The 10226-nt window shown below is 38.3% G+C and overlaps 1 protein-coding gene across 1 annotated transcript; it reads right to left on the reverse strand.

Moving 5' to 3' along the window:
• Positions 1-1419: 1419 nt before the first annotated feature.
• LOC117042425 (oocyte zinc finger protein XlCOF6-like) lies at positions 1420-5135 on the reverse strand. The gene is given in 4 exon segments (XM_033141971.1): positions 1420-1890; positions 1892-3666; positions 3831-3889; positions 5117-5135. Coding segments are annotated over 4 exon segments (2016 nt in total). The 3' UTR covers positions 1420-1727.
• Between the last annotated feature and the right edge of the window lie 5091 nt (positions 5136-10226).

The following is a 10226-nucleotide window of genomic DNA, read 5'->3' on the forward strand; positions in this document are numbered from 1 at the left end:
GTGTATCTCTTTAAAAGAAAGAAGGAAATGAAATGACCTAGTTTTGCAGCTGTGGGGCAGTTATACTTTGCAGTCTCCTCAGAATGCCTTTTGCTGCGCAGTTACTCAGTTTAAATACGCCAACAGACTTATCCTCCCTATAAATAGTAGCCATTTTGTCTCTGGGCCTCAGAGTGTGTCTCAGTCAGAGAGCTGTATGGATTGTGTCTGTAATGTAGTCTCTCTCTGCTCAGTATGTGTGTGCAGACAGAGCGACTCTAGGATTATAGTAAATCAGTAACGAAGATGTCTGCTTCTATGAATCAGAATGCTGTTATGAGCACTCGTGTATGCTCTTTGACTATGCTGTTTATGAACTTTATTTTCTTCAGTAAACTTTTATTCTGTTTATGAAGAAGACTGCTTGATTCATTTACCGCTGCACAACACTATCATCACCATCACCTGTGTGTGCCACTAAGTGACCTCTGTCTTCGAGCTCCTTGCTCTCCTACTTTTAAGGCTTCCGGGTTCTCTAGGTCTGAGGAAGGTGTTAAGGATAATGGTTTGATCTCCATAATTGAGAATGTTTACTTGGTTATATTACTAAGTATTTTTAACATGGAGTTTTCCTTTGACAGTAGCTCTCATGTGATTGTCTGTGAGTCACATGAGAGAGGCATTCCATTCGGTTGTGATTGTTATTCCAGTAAGTGCTGTTTTTGACTGCTTTTATGTTCTTTTCTCTGTGTGTGAGAGAGAGGGAGAATGGCTGCTGAAAAAGGTGTCCCAGGATACTGTTGTGTGTCATTGTGGTCCGTCTGAAGTGAAACAGAGGAAGATCACTAAATATTAATAGGGGAAACCTGTGCAGGAGCTCTCTGCAAGGAACAAAGAGAATACTGCTGAGGTGAAAGTAAAAACCTTTTGTAAGACAATTCAAGTGAGAACGTACCCATGTTTGAATAAGCATGAGATTGTAAATATATTCTTCTCACTTATATGAAAATGATGTACCGGTGGTATTTGACTCCTAGTAAGTTGGCTAAACTCCTTCCCACCTAGCAGTTCGAAAGCACGTTAAAGTGCAAGTAGATAACTAGGTACCGCTCCGGCGGGAAGGTAAACAGCGTTTCCGTGCGCTGCTCTGGTTTGTCAGAAGTGGCTTTGTCATGCTGGGCACACGACCCGGAAGCTGTACGCCGGCTCCCTCGGCCAGTAACGCGAGATGAGCGCAGCAACCCCAGAGTCGGACACGACTGGACCTAATGGTCAGGGGTCCCTTTACCTTTACCTAAGTTAGCTAAAATGTATAGAATGAGTTCAAATATCTGCTGGAAATGTAAAGAATAAGTGGATACCTTTTACTATATGTGGTGGTCAAGTAAGATAACAAAATCATTTTGGGAAATGGTATATAATGAATTGGGGGGTGTTTAAAATAACTTTTCTTAAGAAATCAGAAGCCTTTTTATTTGGAATTACAGGTACTGAGATCCCAAAAGAGCAGAGAAGACTATGTATGCGACAACAGTTGCACAGATGTTATTAGCCCAAAGATGGTGCTGAACAGACTTCAAAGACATACATTACGATCTCTTGCAGCCGCACAAAACTATCAATAGAGGACATAGCATTTTCGTATTAGGCCATGCAGGGCTTTATGGGTGATAACCAACACTTAGAATTGTGTCCAAAAACAGACCATTAGTCAGCGGAACTGTTCTAATAAGGGAGTCCTATGCTGCCTATAGCCAGCCCTGGTCTCCACCTCTACTGAAGCTCTTTCCACATTCAATACATTTAAATGGTTTCTCTCCTGTGTGAGTTTGTTGATGTATTCGAAGTGATCCACTTGCATGGAAGCTTTTTCCACATTCAATACATTTAAATGGTTTCTCTCCTGTGTGTTTGTTGATGTATTCGAAGTGATCCACTTGCATGGAAGCTTTTTCCACATTCAATACATTTAAATGGATTCTCTCCTGTGTGAGTTCGTTGATGTATTCGAAGTGATCCACTTGCATGGAAGCTTTTTCCACATTCAATACATTTAAATGGTTTCTCTCCTGTGTGAGTTTGTTGATGTATTCGAAGTGATCCACTTGCATGGAAGCTTTTTCCACATTCAATACATTTAAATGGCTTCTCTCCTGTGTGAGTTTGTTGATGTCTTCTAAGGTCGCCACTTCCACTGAAGCTCTTTCCACATTCAAAACATTTAAATGGTTTCTCCCCTGTGTGAGTTCATTGGTGTCTTCTAAGGACTCCACCTCTACTGAAGCTCTTTCCACATTCAATACATTTAAATGGTTTCTCTCCTGTGTGAGTTCGTTGGTGTGTTCTAAGGCCTCCACTTCCACTGAAGCTCTTTCCACATTCAATACATTTAAATGGTTTCTCCCCTGTATGAGTTTGATGATGTATTCTAAGGTGTCCATTTTGACTGAAGCTCTTTCCACATTCCATACATTCAAATGGTTTCTCCCCTGTGTGAGTTTGCTGGTGTTTTCTAAGGTCTCCACTTCCACGGAAGCTCTTTCCACATTCCATGCAGTTAAATGGTTTCTCCACCGTGTGAGTTCGTTGGTGTCTTCTAAGGTCTCCACTTCCACTGAAGCTCTTTCCACATTCAAAACATTTAAATGGTTTCTCCCCTGTGTGAGTTCGTTGATGTATTCGAAGTGATCCACTTGCATGGAAGCTTTTTCCACATTCAATACATTTAAATGGTTTCTCTCCTGTGTGAGTTTGTTGATGTATTCGAAGTGACCAACTTGCATGGAAGCTTTTTCCACATTCAATACATTTAAATGGATTCTCTCCTGTGTGAGTTCGTTGATGTATTCGAAGTGATCCACTTGCATGGAAGCTTTTTCCACATTCAATACATTTAAATGGTTTCTCTCCTGTGTGAGTTCGTTGATGTATTCGAAGTGATCCACTTGCATGGAAGCTTTTTCCACATTCAATACATTTAAATGGATTCTCTCCTGTGTGAGTTTGTTGATGTATTCGAAGTGATCCACTTGCATGGAAGCTTTTTCCACATTCAATACATTTAAATGGTTTCTCTCCTGTGTGAGTTCGTTGATGTCTTCTAAGGTCTCCAATTCCACTGAAGCTCTTTCCACATTCAAAACATTTAAATGGTTTCTCCCCTGTGTGAGTTCGTTGGTGTCTTCTAAGGACTCCACCTCTACTGAAGCTCTTTCCACATTCAATACATTTAAATGGTTTCTCCCCTGTATGAGTTTGATGATGTATTCTAAGGTTTCCATTTTGACTGAAGCTCTTTCCACATTCCATACATTCAAATGGTTTCTCCCCTGTGTGAGTTCGCTGATGTATTCTAAGTGTTTCCTTTCTACTGAAGCTCTTTCCACATTCAATACATTTAAATGGTTTCTGCCCCATGTGATTTTGTTGGTGTATTCTCAAGTTTACATTTTGAGTGAAGCCCTTTCCACATTCAATACATTTAAATGGTTTCTCCCCCGTGTGAGCTTGTTGATGTCTTCTAAGTGCTCCACTTTGACTAAAGCTCTTTCCACATTCAATACAATTAAATCGTTTCTCCCCTGTGTGAGTTCGTTGGTGTCTTCTAAGGTCTGCACGTTGACTGAAGCTCTTTCCACATTCAATACATTTAAAAGGCTTTCCCCCGTGTGATTTTGTTGGTGTATTCTAAGGTGTCCATTTTTACTGAAGCTCTTTCCACATTCAATACATTTAAATGTTTTCTCCTCTACGTGGGTTTGTTGGTGTACTCTCAGTCTTCCCCTGTGACTAAAGCACAACCCACATTCCATGCATTTAAGCTGTTTTTTTGTTCTTCCCAATGAATTCACAGGTGGCTCTGCTGAATTCTGACCCTCATCTTCCTGACCTGTTTTGGAGGAAGAGAATCCTGTTAGACATTCAAGAATGACAGGAAAGAAACTGAACACACGTCAATCTCAATATGCACCTCTTATTTTAACACCATCTCCATTCTCTACTTTCCTTGCTATGTTCCAAATTTTTAGGAATGCAGAGGCGATAATGGCAAGAGCAACACATGATCACTGCATTCACACATAATACAGCAGCTTCATTTTTTAATACTGATCTACTTTGGAATGGGCTCCTTAGGACTTCCGGTTGATCGTGGAGCTGGAAACAAGTGAGATTCAGCCTTCTGGGAAGAATCTAGCTTTTGGGGGGGAAACGGGGGCATTGCACGGGCACCAAAAGCCCCCAAAAACTCCAGGAGAAAGATCTTGGAGCCAGGCACTCAGTGATGCTGAAAAGCGGTCTCTCCGCAGAAGAAAGGCGCTCCTTTTAGGAGCGGAATTTGGTGAAATCGAGATGCCGGCGTGGGAAGCCTCGAGCTTGGCCAGCACAGCGAATGATTCTCATTGCAAAGAAATCCGGACTCAAATTGCTGATGTATAATTTTTAAAATTGATTATAAGAAAGAGAATTCAGAGACAGCGGGGTGGAAAAGAGGAGGTCAGCCCCAGCTGGGTTTATTCATTGGAAGTATAATTGATTTGCAGAACAGTCTTTTATTTAATGAATTTGCCTACAGCGGAATTGATTAAATTGGACAAAAATCAGCAGTCTGAGTGGGCAAGGGGTGATAAACTTTAATTTTATTTGAAATATATTACTTTCCTTTTGGAAAACTGGAGCTGCGGCAGAGAGCTTCCTGCAAAAACTTTTACTTTCGATTTCTTTAAGAACTGTGTAGTCAGAGAACAAAGGATTTATTTTAAAAAGGAATAAGCCATACTACAGTACTTATATAATGAATTGCATAAATTAAATTGACAATTATCCCCAGCATAAGTCATATGGAATTTATGGATTTTTTTTTCTATTTTGTTATTTACATTGGATTTGAAACTGCTTTGGATATATGAGACTGTTATCTCTCCCCCCCCCCTATTTTTCTCCCGGTGATCGTAAGATAGAGGATTTAGGCCAGTAAGTAGCTGAAAAAGGCTTCTCCTTTGGTTGCTTTTGGTTTATATTTTTTGATGGACACCAGAGGGTGGGTGTTTTTGATTTCTACATTATTTTTAATTTTTATTTGGATTGGCTCTTCTTTGTGCTTCGCTGCAGGGGAATAGTTTGTGACCTTTGGACATACCAACACTGGGTTTCTTCATCTTAGGATATAATTTCTCTTTTATTTTTTTCCAGTTTGGTGTAGTGGTTAAGAGCGGCAGACTCGTAATCTGGGGAACCGGGTTCGTTTCTGCACTCCTCCACATGCAGCTGCTGGGTGACCTTGGGCTAGTCACACTTCTCTGAAGTCTCTCAGCCCCACTCACCTCACAGAGTGTTTGTTGTGGGGGAGGAAGGGAAAGGAGAATGTTAGCCGCTTTGAGACTCCTTCGGGTAGTGAAAAGCGGGATATCAAATCCAAACTCTTCTTCTTCTTCTTCTTCTTCTGTGTTTTCTTTTTCTGGAATATTTTTGCAAGGGTTGGATTGGCCAATCAAGTGGCAGAAGAAAACATCATTTTTTAAACATTTTTTCATTTTGGTGGGAGGGGGTTGAGTTTATTTATTTTGGACTTCCGGCGAGGGCGCCATTACCGGCGGTCGAGGGTTGTCTTGGCTTGCAAGACGACCCTGGCTTCCCCGGGGGGCTGAGAGCTCCACTACCGAGCAGCGGGCTCCGTTAAGCTGCAGGTCGAGCGTCCTGCCGTGTGGGCTCTCCAGTTGGCCCCATTGCGCTGACCCTTTCTCCAGTTCCCCTTGTAAAAGGGGCGCAGGAGTGAAAGGGCAACGGCGCGGGACTGTGGAGGTTTGCCCCAGCCGGGGAAGCTAAGTGGCGGCTGCCGCCGGGATGAGCGCCTCGTTCTTACCTAATTGAAGCAAAAAGAAGAAGAACCCCGTAAGCTGTAAGTACATAGTTTAATTGGCCTTAAAATTGTTTTAATTGGCTTTTGGGGAGGAATGTCAAAAGGAAGTCCGTTCCTCTCCCTGCCGAACTAGAAGAAAGTAACAGTGTATATGGCTGTTGCTGCACTTGGTGGATACAATGTTTCTATTGGAGTTTTTCTGACAAGTACGATCTGTCAAAACCCCTGTTAGGGGAGGATTAAGACTTTTAAAGTATTTCTTCTTAAAGTTGGTGGAATATAATTTTTGCACCCTGATCAGGGGGAAATGGCGCCTGAAATTTGAGACTTAAAGATGGAAAAGTACTGAACTTTGTTATCTCCTGCCTGCTTCTGCCATTTTTGGTTTCACTTTTAAAATGACTTTAGATCCGGGAATGACCCAAGGACAAAGGATAATTCTTTTGAAACAAGAACTCTTGAACCAGAAATTAGAACTGCTGAATCAGAATGTCGATGAAAAGTTTTTTGGAATTGGTAAGGTTTCTGAGAACTTTGCTAAGGATCTTGAGGAGAACCTTGCTAAGGAACTTGAGGAAATATCTGGAGACACAGTGATCACGCAACTCCAAGAAGAAGAAAAACCCTGTCGGAGTGAGAGGCCCAGGGTTGAATTTAGACACATTATATCGGCTTTCTGGGGTGGGAGCCCAGAATTGCAGGAACAACAATCTTGGGAATTACAATTAAAAGTTGATTTGAAGATTGAAATGGAGATGTCGGATGGTGACGTACTATATTTCCTGAAGAGCTTTGCAAGGATGTTTTTGGACAAGGCTTCGGCCTTTAGATACAAGGAAAAAGAGGACATTCTGGACAATGGTTTTGGAAAGGGTTGGAGGGAAGTCTGGTGGGTGATTCCGAGGTGGGGAGAAAAAATGGTAAGAAGAGGGGTAGGGTAAAAAAAATTAGATGTATAATCAGGAAGGCTTATCATGGTACCCCGAAATCAGAGTGTTAAAAATTTGATTTGGAATAAAGAAGAGATATTTGGACTGTTTTTATAGAAGGATAGTTTAATATTCAATAAGGTTTGAATTAGAAATACCACAGCAGTTTTAGTGAAATAAGAGATAGATAAGGTTACAAGAAGTTAAGATTTGCATTAAGAAGTTGTATTTTGATATTTAAATGATATAAATGATATAAATTTTAGAGATGAAGTTTATGAATTTAGGTGAACAAATTGCTGAAATAGATAGAAAGTTACTAAAGTAAATTAGAATTTGAAGCAGAGGAGAGAACGGGGGAAGTTCCCTTAATTAGATTCGAAATAAGATTTTAATTAAATGTATGGAGTGTTGGTGTTCCGGTGTAGGTATGTATTTTCTTTTATTTCTGTTTTTTTGTTATATTTGTTGTTGTTTTTTTGTCTATTGTATTTGTATTTGCTTTGTTGTGGAAAACCAATAAATTCTTTTTTTAAGAGTTTATTTATTTTGTTTCTTTTACAGTTTTGATTTGGAGTCTACAGGTCTGATTTGGATTAGCCAAGCAAGTGGCAAAAAGCCCCCTAGTGGAGAAGAAGGAAAATGACAGCAATACCAAAGAAAGATGGAGGAACACCAGGAGAAGGAAGACGAGGGTCAAAACAACAGGAAGATAAAGATAAAGGAGAGATTGCAAAAATGTTTGCAGAATTAAGAAAGGACATTAAACAGAGTGAAAAAAATTAGAAACAAGATAAGAACAGATGGATAAGAAATTGGGTTTGACAGTTGAGGAAATGAAAGGACAGATGGAAGAGATATCTAAGAGAACACAGAGTTTAGAAGAAGGGATGAAACGAACCAAATCAAGCAAGAGATGAGATAAGAAAAGAGGAGAAAAAAATGAAAGGAGAATTTGGAGAAATTAAAAAACACAGGAAGACTTGAGGGATGCAATAACTATGAATGAGCTCAGGCAAAGAGAACAAAATCTAAGATTTAGATCAGTTCCAGAATCCCCAGGACAAAGTATTAAGCAGAAATTAATCATGGAAATATCGAAATGGCTGGAGATGGAGGCAGAGGTGGTGGAAGGAGCAATTCAAAATGCATTTAGAATTAAAACAAGATCAGTCAAAGGAAAAAAAAATCCAGGAGATTGTTTGATTATTTTTAAAGATAAGGAAATAAGAAATTTAATACTTCAGAAAAATAGAGAAAAAAGAATAAACATTGATGGGACCTTCACAATCATATTTAAAGACACCCCACTCCATCTGCTGAAAAAACATGATAAATATAAGACATTGACACAGAACCTGAGGAAAACTGGACCAAATTTAAATGGGAATTTCCTGAAGGACTTTCGTTTTATTATAAAGAAAAGAAACATAGACTAACAAGTAAAAGCGAGGTGGAAAAATTCCTGAGAAAATACAAATAACTTAAAGGAGAGGAGGGAGCGGCAGCGTCGGTTCCAGAGGAGGAAGGAGAGGATAAGAATAGTAATAAGGAAGAAAAAGAAGAAGAAGAAGAAGAGGAGGAGGAGGAGGAAATCTAAGGACATTTTTACTTTTTACAAACAAACAAAACAAAATGGCACTTAAACTTTGGACTTGGAATGTGAACAGAATTAATAATAAGGCAAAAAGAAATAGAATTGGACATTATTTGATAAAAAAGAACTTAGACATTATTTGTTTACAAGAGACTCATGTAGCGAGGAAACACAGAAGATTCTTGATTAATAAAAAACTTGGAGAATTCATATCATCTGACAGGGAGAAAAAGAGGGGTGATGTTATATGTCAAAAGTAAATTTGAGGCAAAGCAGATTTTTAAATATGAAGAAGGAAGGGTCATTGCAATACAAATTATGTGGCAAGGCGAAAAATTGATTATTGTCGCGATTTACGCACCAAATGGAAGTAAAGCAGAATTTTACAAATCTCTTGAGGAAAAATTATTTGAATATGCAGATCAAAAAAGTGTAATAATGAGTGACATGAATGGGGTAGTTTAATTAGAAATGGATAGACAAAGGAAGAAGTTACAATCAAAAGAATGGAAACTACCCAAAACATTTTTCTCAATGGTAGAAAGTTGTAATGTAATTGATGTTTGGAGACTGAAACATCCTTTAGAAAAACAAAACAAAATAAAATAAAAAATTCCTTCCAGTAGCACCTTAGAGACCAACTAAGTTTGATCTTGGTATGAGCTTTCGTGTGCATGTTTTGACTATGGCAGACCAACGCGGCTACCTACCTGTAACTGTATTTAGAAAAACAATTCACCCATTTTTCAGAACCAAATCAGTCTTTTGCGAGAATTGATTATGTGTGGATATCAAGTGAATTAACACCAAGAGTGAAAAAGACCAACCTAAGACATTCTCAAATCATAATCCAATTAGTTGTGAAATTATAGAAAAGGAAGAAAAGACATTTAGATGGAGATTGAAAGAAAATCTGTTAAATGATGAGATAATTAAGGAAAAGGCAAGAAAAATATTAATAGATTATTTTCCCAATAACTGTAACAAGGGAACCAAAATGGATGTGGTTTGGGACACTAGCAAAGCAGTAATGAGAGGGTTTTTCATACAACAAAATAGTATTAGAAGCAAAAGAAAAGGGTAAACTTGAAATCCTGAAACAAATAATGGAGAATGAAAAGAAATTGATTTAAAAAAAAATGTCAAGATAAATCAAAATATAAAGATGCTCCAAAGTCAGTTTGCAATGATAATAAATCAAGAAGTAGAATTGAACATCAAAAGAATGAGACAGAGAAATTTCGAATCAGCCAACAAATCAGGAAAATGGCTGGCATGGCAAATCAAAAAAAGAAAAGCACAAAATACTATTAATAAAATAATAGTAGATGAAAAAGAAAGAGAGAATCCAAAAGAAATTAGAAATGGAGTTGTAAACTTCTATAGACAATTGTATAAAAAAACTGGAAATGAAAGTATAAAGAAAATTGAAGAATTTTTAAAACAGAAAGAGGTACAACAAATCCCGACAGAAAAGAACGACCAACCGATTTAATAGACGGTGAAGAAATTGAAATGGCAATAAGAGAACTAAAGAGTGGCAAGACACCAGGACCGGATGGATATACAGCAAAATATTATAAAGAGATGAAACATACCCTACTTGTACCATTAAAAGAAGTAATGAATAATATATTAAGATATGGAGAAATACCAGAAACGTGGAAGGAAGCATATATCACATTAATACCAAAACCAGATTCTGATCTAACACAAGTGAAAAATTATAGGCCAATTTCATTATTAAATAATGATTATAAATTGTTTGCAAGTATCTTAGCAAATAGACTGAAAAAAGTATTGAATGAAATAATACACAAAGACCAAGCAGGCTTTTTACCTGGCCGACAGATGAAGGATAATA

This window comes from Lacerta agilis, chromosome 2 (assembly GCF_009819535.1).
Source record: "Lacerta agilis isolate rLacAgi1 chromosome 2, rLacAgi1.pri, whole genome shotgun sequence".
In the NCBI taxonomy this organism is placed as follows: Eukaryota; Metazoa; Chordata; class Lepidosauria; order Squamata; family Lacertidae; genus Lacerta; species Lacerta agilis.